At 44.9% G+C, this 17,021-nt stretch overlaps 1 protein-coding gene across 7 annotated transcripts in view; it reads right to left on the bottom strand.

Annotated features, from left to right (window-relative positions):
- The window catches only part of NTRK3 (neurotrophic receptor tyrosine kinase 3), a 391,402-nt gene that overhangs the window by 24,826 nt on the left and 349,555 nt on the right, over positions 1-17,021 (bottom strand). For 5 of the 7 annotated variants that reach the window (XM_037730502.1, XM_017506139.2, XM_017506138.2 and 2 more), the window contains one exon: positions 11,524-11,598. The exons of the other annotated variants lie outside the window; for them this stretch is intronic. In XM_037730502.1, coding sequence (XP_037586430.1) covers positions 11,524-11,598 — 75 coding nt within the window. The remainder of the gene's footprint in view (positions 1-11,523; positions 11,599-17,021) is intronic. 7 annotated transcript variants of the gene reach the window in all.

Below are 17,021 nucleotides of genomic sequence, written 5' to 3'. Positions count from 1 at the left end.
ATTAGCTGGGCATGGTGGCGCGTGCCTGTAATCCCAGCTACTCAGGAGGCTGAGGCAGGAGAATTGCCTGAACCCAGGAGGCGGAGGTTGCGGTGAGCCGAGATCGCGCCATTGCACTCCAGCCTGGGTAACAAGAGCGAAACTCCGTCTCAAAACAAAACAAAACAAAACAGTGTGCCTCACCCCAGGTATGGAAACTCCACGGACGCAAGCTTTATACAAGAGATTATGACTTTTCGGCAGTGACATGAGACTTTGGACTTACTAAGTCAGAATTGCTTGCCTTCTTCTTGCCTCTCCTCTACCCAGTGAAGCAGGACAGACTATTATGTAGCTTCTTATAGACAAACCAAATATCTCAGCCCCAGGTCTAGGAGGTGCTTGAGATTCTTTGGAGGGAAAATGCAGAGAAAACTCACAAAGCCGTCATTATAGTGTTGCTCCCTCAGAGCACGGCTTTCTGACAGTTTATGCAAACAGCATCCATTTAGCAGAATCTCAGTGGAATGGCTGTCTCAGTCTGAGCCTCTAGCCCCAGGATTAGGAAAAACTCTTGGAGTCTTCCAAAAATACAATGAGTTGAGAGCCAAGCTGTTTAGCAGTGTGAGCCTAGAGGATAAATAGACCCATTGTGATTCTCCCCAGTTCTCTTACCTAGAGCTGCATCTACCAGGAGCAAAGTTCTGAGAGAAGCCCCGGGAACACATGCCTTGTATAACTTATTTTGCTTTCCTCTTTCTTAATCCTGCCTAAAAGCTAGCACTCATTCTGAGACCTCACTGTCCTTTACTGCCCCAAAGCCATATATTCTTTTTGTAGAGCAGACATTTCAAGTCCAAAGATGTGGGCTGAAAAATAATTTGGCCCTTATTTCCTTTTGCAGATGACTGAATTGGGGCCTCCTGGCTGCACTAACATCTTCTAGCAGAAACAAACTTTAAGATGATGTTAAAAGAGCTCAGTCACTCAACAAAGTGGAGGTCTCAATCAAGCTCAGATCCAAGGATCACACTGGATTCAAAGGGATCCACCCAGCCCCGAAATGCAGGCTATAATATCATATTCGTAAGTCAAGAATGGCAGAATACATCTTTCTAATGATCCCAGATTTTGAAAAATCTGATCCTGCATAGCTCAGGTACTAACAATTAGGCTCTGGTTTAGATTCAGACTTATTTAGTCAAAATAAGATAATTTCTTTCATATAAGATTGACTTTGCTAAAAAGAGGCCAAAAAAAGGTAAAAATTATAACATATCAGAAATGTGTACATAGGATAAGGAAATGGAAGACCCAAAGAAACAAAGGGACTAAGGTATAACTCAGCCAATGCTATTTACTGGCCCAGCAACCACAGAGAATTATTTAACCTCTGGAAGCCTTGACTTCCTTGTGCATAAAAATCGGAATAATAACACACTTTTCAGAGCACGTGCAGAAATTAAATGAGATAGTAAGTGAAGCAGAGGCACGGCAAGGATTCAATACACCTGCACATACATAATACTTTTAATCTAAATCTTCCTTGAAAGATACTAACTTCTCAATGATAATGATCATGTATGTTATAGTGCGTTTCCCATTTTTTCTAACGACTTAGACATTCTGCTCAATTACCCTTACAATGAGACAATAATCCCCCATTCATAGATAAGAAGCCACTTCAGGGACGAAATGCCAGCCAGTCAGCATGGTAGAGCCAAAGACAGAAGTTAATCCATCACCACACTCCAAGTCTTTCTTTTTGTGGGTTTTGTAGGTTCAAGGCAATTTCACCTAAGTGCTGGAAGTGGTTTAAAGGAGCTGCCGGGATCTGTGTGGCTGCCAGTCTGTATCCTTGGATTCAGGATGTTTACAAAAGCAGGGCTTAGACACTCAGGAGCAGCAGCTAAAGTGAATTTCGAAGACACGGCGGGGCTGGGTGGAATTGCAGTGTTCTACTGTGGGCTAGGCTCAATGGCTGCATATTCTGTGTGTGAAGCTTCATGGCAGGAAAATAAGGAAAAACCACATGATTTGGCTTTCATAAAGAAAACAATGAGATGGGGTGTTTTTTTTTCCCCCACAAAAGGCAAACTTAGCTACGAATGGGCTCACTGAGCTATCCTTTCAGTGACATTAATAATAACTCTTATTGATTGAATATCCCACTAGCTTTAAGATGATGGCATTGAATCCTTTAATCAGGGATTCTAAGCTGGGTACAGTGGCTTATGCCTGTAATCCCAGCACTTTGGGAGGCCAAGGCGGGTCAATGACCTGAGGTCAGGTGTTCAAAACCAGCCTGGCCAACATGGTGAAACCCTGTCTCTACTGAAAAAAGAAAATAGCCGGGTATGGTGGCATGCACCTGTAGTCCCAGCTACTTGGGAGGCTGACATACACACAAATTCCAAATCTAATCCCTTATCTTATTTAAATCCTGGACCCAGAGCATGCTTCTTTCAAATATTTGTAAGAGAACAATACTACTAACACAATTACAAATCTTACTGCGAGTGTTACTTACTAACACATATTGAGGCTTACCAGGTGCCAGTCATTGCGATGAATAAGAGTTGTAATGGTGTCAGTAGCCTTGTTCTTTTATAAATATTTCCAAGAGGCATTCTCTGGAAATAATATAAGGGATTGAATTTGGAATTTCTATGTGTGCAGGTAGATGGCGATCATTAGTGGTAAGGGGTGGAAGGATTTAGGCTGGATTAGGAAGTAATTTTCAGGTGTCTTGCACTGTCGCTCTTTCCATGTAAGGCTGCCTTGAGGAAAGATAAGAAGTCTTTGCCAGTTTGTGCTGCTATAATAAGTAAATTGAGGCCCACCTCTCCTTTCTTGTCCTGCCACCCCCTCAATTTCTGAGCCCTTAATCCCCTGCACCCTTCGTGAAGCATTCTGTCCGTCAGGGCATATACTGCAGGTTGGAAGGTACAGCTACAGCTAGAGGTAAAAATCTACTAAACCACTCCAAATTAATTATTCCAGCTGGAGGGAGACCCGAGCCTTTGGGCTCCCCTTTTGTTTTATTAAATGCCAATTGAAAATACCAGAAGTAGCTGGAGAGGAAGCCCCAAAAGGGGGGACTGGGAACACTTTGCATATTTTAATGTCTTCAGTAAACAATACAGAGCACAGCAGAAACCTGCTACTGATGGCCACATCCCCAGGCAAAGGCAAGTCAAATGCACATCATGTGAGATGACATAAAGAATATACAAGTCCTTCCTAGGCTACAGGCTGCCTTATCTAGCTTCTCTGAGCTGGAACTGAATTTCCCATCCATCCACTGACTGGCTGCTGGAGGAGCTTGATAAGGGCAAGGAGAAGGTGGACAAAATTAGCCTTTCCATACACCTAAAGCTTTCTTGGGAGTTGAATGCACTCTTCATCCAATGGAAAATGGGATTTTTCTTTGAGTCATGAAAAACGACCCTTTAATTCTAAACGAAGGATGCTTGGTGCCTGGGAGGAGAGAGCTCACAGATCACTTGCAGGACCGCAGACATGCAACAGTGGATAAAGTCCTTTATCTTCATTTAAAAGTCAGGATTCAACTTGGAAAGAATAGCAGGGTTAAATTCTCAAGAAAGTCTGAGGTTGGGTAATAACAGCAGTTGAAGCACTGTGGGAACTGCAAGGTGATTCATCAACGTAAGAGTACCACCAGTCTTTTCGGGCACCACAGGCTTCTAGTAGGGCCTTCCTCTGAGAAACGCCAGGAAATGGGGTATCAACCCAGCCACACAGCCATGGCAAGGCCAAGAGGCATCTCAGGCATCCTGGGAGGGAGGCAGCCAGAGGGAAGGTCTGGCACCGAGATAAGCCAGCAAACAGAATGAAAAGAGCAATGGATTGAGAGTCAGCTCATCTGGGTTCTTGCCGCATTCTACCATCCTGTGGCTCTGGAAGCCTATGCTTTCTTTTGGTCTCAATGTTCACACTTGCGATAACGATATGGTCAGACCAGAGTTTTACTAAGATTCCTCTCTGCTCAAAAATTGCATGAGATGGTCAAAAACATAATTTTCTAAACTAATCAGGACATCAAGTACACTGTACAAAAGCGCAACTCAAGGCCCTTCCTAACATCTGCAGCATCAGCAGCCTGACTTTATAAAGGGTGTGTGTGCGTGCGTGTGTGTGTGTGTGTGTGTGTGTGTGTGTGTGTGTGTGCTGTAGGCAGTGAAGGAGAGCACGGGCCAGAACTCAGAAGCTCCAGGGCCCTGCCTTAGTTTGCATCGTACCTCTGGGCTCACCCCTGGCCTCCTGTGTCCTCATCTGTGTAATTGCTAGGGTGAGGGAAAGAGTTCAGCTAGTTGACCTTTAGGTATCATCCAGTTCCAAAACGGGATGATTTGGTCAAGTAGAGACTGGATAACCTTTGGATGCCCCTCCTGGCCCTGTGAGGTTAGAGCTCTGGGGTCCACTTCTCTCCACACAGCCTGCTACTCTACAACTGGGTCCCTGGGTGCCTCTCGGCCGTGAAGGGTGCAGGCCAAGGGCAGGCTCAGAAGAAAGAGACGGAAGAGCTGTGCCTCCACACACATCTGGTATTCCAGGCTGTAATCGGAGGCCTGCAGCTGTGGGCTGCTCCATCTCTCCTTATAAACAAGGCCTGCCTCTTGGCTTCTCCTTCAAGGTCAAAAGGCAGGAGAGGACTGCTCTGAGGATGAACCTGGGAGAAAGTCTTAAATGTTAAGCCAGAAATCACAGTTGGGCAGTTGTTATTCAAAGGCATTCCTAGTCTGTTACACACATTCCTGTTTCCAAAAGAATAAAAGGGGACTTTGAGCAAGTGGATTTCTTGTTTGCAGGCTAACGAAACTGGATGAAGTATCTTTCTCAGGGTCACCTAGTGGGTCCCCAAAAGGTAGAGCCAGGCTAAGTGCTGGGGCAGGTAATCCCCAAGGGTAGAGCCCTCATCTTAATTTATCTGAAGCTCTGGTCTCCACTGTAGCAGAGGCAGAAAGAGGTGCTTTCAGCATTCCAAGTTTGGGAGTAGAGTTAGGCTCAGTTCTTGTCGCAGTGAACAGGGATACAGACCAACACCTTATTGCATGTTTATACTGTGCTAGGGTTTTTGCCAAATGAATTCAAATGCATTGCTTCACTCAATCCTCCAAAACGCATTGGCTCTGAAAACTAATATTATCAACAGCATAGCACTGAGAAAGAAGGTAAGGAAGGAGGAAAGCAGGGAGGAGGGAAAGAGGGAGGGAGGGAGGGAGGGAGGGAGGAAGAGAGACAGGAGAGGAAGAGGTTAAGCATCTTATTCCAAAATGCTTGAGACAGACAAATCCAAGTCTTACACCTGAATTATTCTAATTCCAAAACCAATGTTCTTATTCACCACCAAGTTAAAATTCTTATACATTATAAATTGAAAAAAAAGACTCATTCGTAAAAATGTTTTAGCATGTAAATTGATGGGTTAGGATGGCAGATTTTGGATAATGTGATAAAAATCCTATAAATTGGATTTATATAAAATAGTCATAAAACACTTAGAAAACCTGAAGGGGAAATTTCATTCAGAAATATCTAAATCAGCAGATTCAATGAAGTAAGATGGGAACCAACACCAGCCCAGAGAGGGCTCATAAAGATGGCGTCAGAAAACATCTACGTTCCTCCATAGACAGATTCGGAAAAAGCAGCCAGTCACGGACTTCGCTTCCTGTGTCTTCCTCTTGCAGCTTTTCTCTGCACAATGTGCAGTCCCACGCTTGTAGAAATGGCACTGATAATTTCTCACCTCGTCAGCTGGGCTCCGGAAGGCCAGACCTCCCTGATGAGGACAAGTCTTCATTACTGAACATCTAGGTCTCAGGTAATCTGTTCAGCTGCAGCAGAATTTATCATCATAAGTTTCAAAATTCATTAGCCTTGATTGTTTGCAAATCTATTTCGCATTATCATCTCTTTCCCTAAGATCATGGTCTTAGGCAGACAACGGGAGGGGCAGAGAGAAATGGAGGAATTACAGAAAGAAGTCGGGGTGGAGATGAGGAGGAAGAAGGGAGAGAGGAAGCAACAGGCTCTACGTGGTGACGCTATTTGGGTCTTCAAACTAAGCCAACACTAGAAATAAGTCCTAAACCCGGAAAAAAAAAATTATTATTAAGACAATACATTGCCTTTTTGCTTAAGGTAGAGAGTTTTCTCTCACAGCTGAAAAAATCCTGAGAAAACACTAGAAAATTCAACTCTCAAGTTAGTCTCTATTTCTAGAAATAAAATGTCTATTTCTAGAAATGAACCAAAGAAAAAAGATTCAGAGAGATCCCAGAGGCCCATGTAAAAACCGACATGCCCAGCCAGGATGAAACTACAATAAGCCTCCTTTCACCCCGAACCCCCCCCGTTCCTTCCCCACCCTGCATGCCAGAACTTCTCTAGCCATAAAGCCTCACAGGACACAGTTCACAGTGTGGGCTCTGAGACCGGCATCTGAACTAAAGGCTTTATTTGGAGGACTGCATTTGCCTAGGTGCCAGAATTCTTCAGCCGGATGCATCTGCCTGGAGGCTGCCTCAGACAGCTACTTTCCATTAGGGCTAGCCACAAGTGACAGAAAGAGAGGAGGCAGCATTAATCAGAGGAACTAGATAAGGCTCAAGAGAGGTGGGCACCAGCCCAGAAATAGCGGAATCCACATCATCGCCAGACAGGAGGCGGTGTCACAATTCTTGTAGTCATATGAATTTCTCATGAGTCATTTGTCCCAGAAGAATTGCAGAAGCAAATGGACCTGACCAGCTTTGAAGACAAGATGCAGACCAGGAAGCCCCATCACGAGACTAGGGCAACATTCTAGCGAGTGGTCTTGGATGGCACACCCAGAAAGACTCCCCCACTCCTCTGTCATCTTCCCTTTAGCTCCCACACCCCCTTCCCTTGAAGACCTGAGCCCTACTCCATTCCAGGCACCGCTTATCATCCTGTTCTAGGGGCTTGCTCTGTATTTCTTCAGATAATCAGAAAGCAAAATGCTAACAGAACTGAGAGCTCAAAGATTAATTACTATTTAATGGGCAGATTTCTTATCTCTGGATAAATCTCCAGTTAAGAGCCCAGAGGACAGGCACGAAGAACAGATAACCCCTGAACTGATGAGGACATGGGATACCATGTAAATTAACGCTCATCTCATACAGAGGACTGCCTTAGTTTTCCCCAGAAGGCCAGTCGTAATGATGACAAGACTTGGGATGGCAATGAAAATGGGGGAAACCACATTCCACAATTTTAAAACTGTTAAACTACATTGGTGTTTGACTTTGGGAAACTCCTAGTGGGTTTTAGAATACTCTCTAGCTCACAGACATCTTCACTGCAACCAGACCCCCTCCACAACCTCAGTCATGGCTGAAAAACAGTGGCATGCCTACAGGGGTGAAAAAAGCTTCTCTTATGTTCTCCTTGTGTATCTTGGGCATGGAAATGAACAGGTGTGTGTCCTTAGGTTCCTTAGAAATGCTAACTTTGTTTGGGTGAAGAGATATACCAGAATGCTGCCTTAAGGGATGTGTGTATGACCAAAACTTGCCCAGTTAGGATGAAACTATAATAAGCTTTTTCATATGGGCCTCTGGAATCTCCCTGAATCTTTTTTCTTGGGTTCATCTCAGCCCTGAGATCCCAGCATGCTGCTGTAAAGGATGCGTCCATGACCAAGTCTCTGAGCAGATTCCCAGACCGATGGACACTCATGACCAGGTGTCCTTGCAGATTTGTGTCTAAGGCATGGGTACTATTCTTTTAGCTACAGCTTAATTCCCTTCTGGAATTAAGACATATCTTGTCTGTGTGAGTGGCAGGGCGGACCATATGTAACCAGAAAAAGGACGACTACCCTTGTCAGCTTGAAATATACCAGACACTTCTCTTTACCCCGATTCCCAGCTGGGACTCCACATAGCACACAGATGCAGAGGAGAGAAGCCAACTGTATTGAGATGGGTTAATATTTTAGAAGAAAAGGCAATTTGCCTGCTTATTTGTTTTTACCAGAGGGAGAACTCAGATAAGAGTGCAGTATCCTTTGGAGGAAGATGAACGATGCTTTCCTCCCCAATTCTCAAGTATCAAAATGAGGGGGGAACTAGACAACAATCCCTAAGCAGTAAAGAATGAAAACTTGATGAGGTAGTCCTACCCAACAGTCAGAAGACCACAGCGAGAGGCATCAGTGCCTGAAGTATATTTCTGTGATGGCAACAATGTCATGAAAAAGAAAATCCTTGCTGAATGACAAGAGTAATGAGTTCTCTCCACCCCTATGATACATGTTGTGAAACTAAGAGACATTGCCTTGACATGCATTGAGACCCTGGGATAAATATATTCAAAAACTCCAAGGAAAGTATAGCATTGCAGGTAGAAATCTCTTTTATCACAAAAGGAAAGCTGGAGACGGTCACGGGCATCCCAAAATAATTCTTTACTTTGTGGTAGCAGGTCTCTCTTGTGTATCTACATGGTGATTTGCTTGACACATAACCTTCTCAGGAGGTTACCATATTATACATAAAACAAGATGCTACCTATTTGTTTTCTGGGAAATATGCCACAGATAAATGCAAGGTTACACAGTGATATTGAGGTGAAACACAACCATCATATCTGAGATGTGGTCCAGAGACATCCTGCTTCTTGCTAATAGCATCCTAAGACTGGATGAGGTCAGTCTGTGGATTACATTTACAAAGGCAGACAGGAAATTTAGGATTATCTTCAAACTCAACTCTTGACTCAACCCTGGTCAAAAAACCTCTGTTGAGTCTCAGCACTCTGCATGCATTCTCCCCACAGACACCATGCAGGGCTCCTCCTTCCAATGTGCGTGAGCCCCAGGAACTTTGACTCACTGAATTTAAGCCTCCACCTCAGCAGAGGAGCAAAGCCACACAGGAAGATTTGCTCTCATGCCCCGAAACCTGCCCGTGCCCATCCCCATTTCCAATGACAACACACAAAAAAGCAGCAGAAGTTGCTGTGCCTTCATGCGCAGTCAGCAAAGACATGGACACATCTGCTGCTTCTGATCCAGCCATGCAAATCAGCCCACACGTGGGACATTCATGTCACCCAGTGAGTCCTTTTCACACTTCCACTTCCTGCTACTGGTCTCTATGGAAAGATGCTCAGGCTAACTGATAAAGGCAGAATTTCAGATATATTTCAACCTGGATTAACCCTGGCTCTGCTATTTTCTAGTTCTGAGTTTAAACATCAGCTTTTTCATCCCCAAAGTGGAACTATAATAATGTCTTCAATACAGCAGCATAAATTAAATAAGTTAACTTACTAAAAATTCCATCAAAGTGCCTGGCTAGAGAAGGTATTCAGCAGATGTAAGCTGCCCTTCCATTACCCCACAGAAAATGGGAGAAGGAAAGGCCTTAAGATGCCCTGAATGGCCAGCACAAGTCAGAGATTAAGGGACTTTCTGCAAAGATGTTCCCCAAATAGATGAATCCACAGCCATATTCACTTTCTGGTACCATCTCAGTGATGTCAGTGGGAGATAAGCCTGTGCTGACCATCAAGCTGACAAGGTACGCTTCCAATGTTACGGCCATCTGGTTTTCTCTCTTTGCTTTCTGTCATGAAGTTTGTGAGTATCTCTTTATTTGGACTCAGAATTTTCAGATATGACTTCATCCATGCAGTAAGTTTTAGCTGAACCACAAAAGCCCTTTTTGGAGGAACTAAAGAAACTAAAATATATCATATTCTTTAAGCAATGCAATTGCTTTGACCTCCGTACCTGAACTGCACACACACACAGCACAACCACCTCCACCGACGCTGCCACTGCTACTCCCTCCAAGCACTTCTTTTTCTCCTGTCTGCTTTACTTCTCTCTTAAGAACCGATCGCTCTTAAATTTACTACATGTTTTACTTTATCTTTATTTTTCATCATCCTCAGTAAGAGCAGGGCAGCGACTTTTGCCTGTTCTATTCATCGTTATATGGCTGGCACCAACAATAACTCAGCATGCATGGATAAAATGACTCTGCCCCAATTTACCAAGAAAGGTCTACATTATGCCTGTGGCTCCTATTTAATTATCAATCGCGTCCCTTTTCATTCTCGGAACTGTCCAACTTTACACAATCAAACACATACAGTTGATTAATATTAAATATTTGTTGAAGTTAATTAATACATTTGACCAACTTGATATTTTAATGCAACCTGTCAGTTCCTAAAACCAAGAGTTTGAACCTGATGTGACTAAAATACATACGATATTTTAAAAGCGTGAGAACACATTGATTATTTTTCCATAATGGTCCTGCTTGCAAAATTCTCACAGGGCTGCCCAGCATGTTTGTTCTGATATACCCTAGCTATACACAATTGTTAGTACTGAAAATCTTAAAGTTTCATGCTGTTATCAGGAGGTGTGTCAAGATGAGAAACGTATAAAACTGATCCTGAACGAACCCGGGAGGCTATGCTTAATTTACCTCCCTAAGCAAATGATGAGAGAAATGAATGAAATTGTAAAAGCCTTCCTTCCCATGCACCTGCCCATAAGACTGCAGGGTCACGATAATACCGTATATTAGAAACCAGAAGCTTCTCGCTTCAAAACTGACTTAACTACCACACGCCCCATCAGTGTTTGGACACAGCCTCTGGCCTCTGGAAAGCCCCTCAAGATGGCAAGTAGGGCTGGTGTCTTCTTAGCCTAGGCGGGATCTTTAAGGCTGAGTAGGTGAACTTTTTGCTTCTGTTTTCCCAAGTGGACCATTCCCCAGACAGAAAGAAAAAGCACCCAAGCAAAAAGTGGAAGGAAGCCATCCAATGCAGTCTGATGATCATGGCAAGACAGATGGAACTTCGACTGACTCTGCAGCATGCCCATCTCCCTGCCAGAAATTACCATAGAAATTAAAACAGGGAGGGCAAAAGCCTCCCTGCAAGTGCTGGGGAATCTGACTCAGTCACAGAGGATCTGTAATGACCATCCTGAGCATCAAGTCTGTTAGACCACGCTTCACCTGAGGTCAACGGGGAGACCTCCGGTTCTCAGACCCTCTAGTCTGTGCACTTAGGGCATGCTTATTTCCTTACAGGACTCTCCTGTGTAGTGTAGGCACCCAGTGTGTACGCAAGACTCAAGGTCACACCTCCTGAAATGCAAGAAAGCAGCCAAACCACCGTCCATGCAGAGCCTCCAGCCTCCACCGCACGCACAGCCCTGGACAGAAACCCTGGCAGCCATGTGAACTCCGGCAGCTCTCCCGGCTGTGCACCTAATTTTAGCAGATTATGGCCCACCCCCCCGCAACCATGCTGCCTCCCCATGAGACACCCCAAGCACATCCATGGCTTTGGCAGGAAACTTCCATGGAAGTTAAATGATGCCCCACAGTGGGAGGCAAGGAAAGAGAGGTTGGGAGCAGGCCCTGGCCCATGGAAGTGCCTCTCCAAAGCCTGCAAGCTGTCAGTCTGTGTGTGGACTGCCCTGCCCAGCCCCGTGGCCCCAGAAATGAAATCCAGACTCACTGTGGAAGCTGCCGTTGCTGCCAGCCTCTGCCGCTGCCACGCCACGCTGAACGGGCCCTTCTGGTATGGCCCTTCCTGACAGTGAATGAGGGAGAGAGCAGGGAGGGGGAGAGAGAAGAAAAGGGATGAAGCGACAGGAAGGAAGCATGGGAGGGTGAAAGAGGGGGGATGAGGAAAGCGGGGATCTTTCACTGAATGGCGTGTCTCTCCTGGGCACGGCCTCAAACTCTTGTCCTGCATCACTAGGACGACGGCGGAAGAGCGCAGCAACCCACCTTCAAGACCTTCACTCTGGAGTCTGCCCAGAAACACACTCAGGGCTCAGCCAGCCCATCATCATGCCACCCCCAGCACATGACACCCGGCTGTCTTCCTCTGTGGGCCACCAAGACACAATGGGCTTCCCTTCACAGGCTCGGTTCTACTCCCAGCAGGAGCCTCCCAGCCAGCCTACCGCTTGGTGAGGAAGTAGGTTCTAGCCAGAATCTTCAACCCCTTAGGTCAAAGAAATAGCATGCTCTCCAAAGCTTCTGAGAGAAGAGTTGTTCTTACTGTGTCCAGCAGAAAATCCCTGAATTCTCCACTGCCTTTAGGGCTTCCCAGAATCCCTCCTTTGCCTTTCTGATTTGGAAAGGTTAGCTTGCTGAATGTCACTGGCATGGGGCCTCAGCCCTTCTCCTCCTGGCTGTCCACAGAGTTACCACTTGTGTTCTCCATCACCACTCAGGAAAAAAGCCCCTAAGTGAAGCCTTTCCCTTGAACAGTCTCTCGAGAAATGAGAGGAGGTGGTGTATGAGGACAGACTCACAGTAACTTAACAATGGCATTTCTCAAGGGTTTCAAGGTCAAGGGCTGTATGCAAGAGACACAGTCCCTGCTCTCAATCAAGTCAGAGACAGAGAGCAGAACTGAAATGACCTGGAAAAGAGGCAGGTTCATGAAGCAACACACACCTGTGTATAAACCCATAGGATGAGGCTGAAAAGACCATCCAATGGGAACAATGAAATGAGGATCACTGGGTGCTGATGGCAGGGAGGGACAGACAGAGAGAAAGAACGAGGAGAGGGGTGAAGTAAAGGACGGATGGGCAGTTTGGAAGAGGAGGTGTGATGGGCTGAACTGTGTGCCCTCAACACAAGATCGTTATGGGGAAGCCCTAACCCCAAGTTTTCAGAATATGACTATATCTGGAGAGAGATTCTTAAAAGAGGTAATTAAGGTTCAATGGGGTCTGTAGGGTAGACCCTAACCCAATAGGACTGATGTCCTTATAAAAAGAGACTAGGACACAAACCACACAGATGAGTGACCACGTGGGGACACAGTGAGCAGGCAGCCATCTGCAAGACACAGAGCGAGGCCTCAGAACAAACAAATCCTGCTGGCACCTTGATCTTGAACTTCCAGCCTCCAGAACAGTGAGAAAATCAGATTCTGTTGTTGAAGCCCCCAGTCTGTGGAGCACTGCTACGGCAGCCGGAGCAAATGAACACAGAAGGCCTCATGCAAAGCTGGAAATGAGCAAGTGGCACTTGGCAGCGGGGGCAGACTGGCTGGGGTGGGGGCAGACTGGCTGGGGTGGGGGCAGTCTGGCTGGGGTGGGGGCAGACTGGCTGGGGTGGAGCCAAGGGAGCTTCTTGTGGAGGATCAGGAAGGAGACTGGCAGGGGCTCGAGGGCCTAGCAGGCAAGGGCAAGAGATTTATATTTTGGAGAAATGAAGATTCACTCACTCAAGGCTCCAAAGAAACAGGAGGGATGAGGAAGTCTGAGGAGCCCTGCGGGAAGAGCTCTAAGCCTGAAAGTAGGTGCGCAGATCCAGGTGCTGGACTGACCAGGCATGGGCCAGGGCAGCTCCTGCCAACAGGCAGAGAAAAAGTGGCACTGAGGTGCTCTAAGGAAAGGCACAGCAGGTTTGCGATAGACAGGCTCAGCAACGACTTCCCTTTGGGGAAGCTCCCAGGAGAGTTTCCAGGGATGTCAGCGGTTGCCGAGGTGCCAGCACTCGGAGAAGCAGGAGGCAGCCATGGCCAGTTTTATTTAAAACATGCCATGTTTCAATCTCCAGTGAACTCTCCAGGGGGGGCTTAGAGAAGAAGTGGAGGCTGCAAATGTAAATTTCAAACAGATCCTGTGTAAAAGTAAAAAGGGGTTATAACCATGTGAGCGCATGAGGTATGCAAAACATATGTCTAAAATAGCAGCACCCAAACTTAAAATGAGAGGAAGGAGAGAAACCAATGGAATTGGGAAAAAATGACCAGAAATGGTTACAGCTTATGGAACAAGGCATTACTGAGGCATTCAACAAGAAGATGATGCAGCATTCACAGCTGCAGGGAGTGGAGGTGAAAGGGGGAAATATAAATAAAGTCATTCAATAATAGTTCAGGAAGGGTTAGACTTGAAGTAAGACATTTAAATTAGGTCACGAGAGATAATTAGTGACCCCCAAACTGCAGATTCAATTCAGTGGTAAGATCAGAAGCCCAAAAATTAAGACAGAAGATGTAAAGTACTTATTTCGGTGTTCGGGCGGTCAAATGAAGACTTTTCTTTAATGTAGGATGGATTGTGGATTTTTAGAGTTGAAAGGAGGGAGAGAGCCTTCGAGAAAGCCTTCAGAGCAAGATAAACACAGTCACAGGGAGAGACAAGAGACAGGGCAGGTGACAGGTATTGAGGTGTGAGCGGAGTGGGAAAGGATTTAGTCTGCGAATGTGTAGATATGCAGAGGGTGAATTTGGCCTAATCTTTCATAGCATCACAGAGATATACACTGGACACAGTTCCTTGCACATACATAATAGTAAGTCCTTAAATTGTTATACCACTTTGCACTTATTTAAGCAATCTCTATCGCAGAGTTGGCTTTTAAGATCTCAGAATTAGAGAGAAGCAAAACTTTGAGATCATCTACTGAAATCTCATGGCCAGCAAAGGCACCTCTATGGCATCTGCATGTGGTTCTATGGGTTTTCTAGAAACCCACTGGGGATGGAGAACCCACTCTCTTGTAGGATGGTCTGTTTCATTTTCACACAATATGGGTAACTTCCTGCAGCGCTGTGCTTCACCGCCTTTGAGAGTCAACTATCCCTAGGCTTTTCCAAGCTTGTCACCCCCGTGGGTGAGGGATCGTGTTGCAGAGCCCATTCATTGCACCCAAATAATGGAGGACAGCCCCTCTATACATCCCTGTACTGAAAACTGGCTTTGTGATCTCTGATTGTTCCAAACTTTATGGTCCTTGATCATCATCCAGATCAGTCATTCATGGAGAAGACCACCTGTCTTCTTGTTTATGTCATTTAATGAACATTTATGAAATGTCTACCATATATCATGTATGGTCCTAGGTCCAAGGGTTACATAATCAGTGAAATAAGGCATGAATACTGCCCTTAAAGAACTTCTAAGCTACTGTGAATGAATATGTGTTAGCCAAACTTCTTGAGAATACATTTTCACAATAAACATTAGAACAATTACTTCTTGAAACACACTTCAAGGCGATAGGACGGTATTCTTCAGCTCTGAGCACCACCTCCCTTGCTGCTAATATTCCTTCCTCACCCTTTAGTTTCACTGAATCTGTGTTACATTTTTCAAACTACAGCCACCTCAAATCACGTTGCTGCTACTTGCTTTAAGATTATATTGGAGAGCCCCAAACCCCTAAAGTATCTTTGCTTGCTGTGGTGACTAGGCTTGGGTCATCCTGTTTGCCTCCTTTGCCTTGAATGGCCTTGCCACAAAAAAATGATTATTAGAAAAAAAATCATGGAACTCAATGATTATAAGCTCACACTTCTTCATAATCTCATGGAGACTGCGCTATACTGCTGTGCTCTTTAAACATTCTATTCACAAGTAAATTCTCATCCCTAGCAAAACCAGAACACCAAAACCAATTCCACCCCTCATTCATTATACAGTCTGGGGAATGACCGCTAATCTCTCTGAGCTTTAATTTACTTGTCTGTAAATAGAAAGAATCATGCCAGCCAGTTGACCTCACAGCACTTTGATGGTGACCAGAGAGGAATACTGAATTCACGAGATGGGAGGCTGATGCCCTTGTCTTCACTCTACCACTAACTAGGCGTGTGATCTTGAGGGACACCTGCTTGCCATCACTCTCTCTCTGTCTCTCTCTCTCTCTCTGGCTGGCATTCAATGTCTTCTTCTATCAAATAAGTGGGTTTGACAAGATGACCTCCAACTTCATTTCTAGTCAGGATTTCACAAGATTGCCAGTGTAGATGCTTACCCAAATTTCAACCAGACATGTATCAAGCTCTCTCACAGAATACTTACAAAACAGTTGGGTGCAGTAATAAAAATGCATTGACCATATCCAAAGAATGCTAATAATTGAATCAACATCTGCTTGGGAGCAGAACTGCAGCAGCAAACCCTGGTCTTGGGCTGTTTAACTTTTCAAAAAGTAAAAAAATATGCTTCAAGATACTGCTGGTACATTGATAAAAGTTGGCTCAGAGATGATGGCACAGAGCTGGCAGAGAAAGCTGTATCTAGAACACTGAACACCTTGGCAGGTAATAGGGAATCAAATCTATCCAGAAACAAGGCACCTTTGCTGTATACATACAAGTTTTTTTTTTTTTTTTTTTTTAAAGAGAGAGAGAGAGAGAGACAACAAAACAAAACAAAACAAAACAAAAAACAACTATTTGGTTGAAGTGTGAAGGAAAGGCCAGTAGAATTTGGGGATGCTAGTCCCATCTACATGATGGGTTAACTAGCCCCAGTAATGCAGATCCACCTGGCAATCTCTTCTCAGAATACAATACTTCAACACAGGTTCATAAGCTCACACCTATGTCATATTCGAATACCTCCACTTGTGCTAATCCAAGGTTAGAGTATACCTAGCAGGGTCCAGCAGAATCCCTGAATTGACAGCACCGCTTAGGATGACATGTGTCAGGGATAGAACAATAGAACAAATTGCCACCAATCGTCTTTTCTACTTTCTTGGCAGATGTCACCAGCTGATTACCACTTTGTTACTGACCCTAGATGCAGCCACCAAATTCTTCTCATCACTCTGCTCTGGGCAATCACCACCAGTCAATCAGAACAGGCACTTAAAAATCTATTATTCCTTACCCTTCCTGGGGCATATAATCCTAGGTATCAAGGCAGTAAGATTTGCAAACAACAAAAAGACTCATTTTTAGGTGTGAACGCAATTCAGTGACACGGAAAGCATTAGGGACTAAAATACAGCGACTCCCAAACATTTGACAATGAAGAAAATACACTTGGGCTCTTTATGATCAGCAGAGAAATGAATGAAAACATGGATGAATATCAAGGTTGTCTGAAAAGCAGCTTGAATGGCTCTTAGGTTATCACGGCTGCAATATGTTCTGATTGATGCAGACAAAGAAATAATGTATCTCTCAGAAGGGACATTGGCTGGTCCCGAAGGCCTGGGGAAGGAAGAACCTTGGAAGTGGATGGTGGG

The sequence above is a fragment of the Cebus imitator genome, unplaced genomic scaffold (assembly GCF_001604975.1).
Source record: "Cebus imitator isolate Cc_AM_T3 unplaced genomic scaffold, Cebus_imitator-1.0 Scaffold348, whole genome shotgun sequence".
Lineage (NCBI taxonomy): Eukaryota > Metazoa > Chordata > Mammalia > Primates > Cebidae > Cebus > Cebus imitator.
This window is presented reverse-complemented; position numbering and strand designations above follow the sequence as displayed.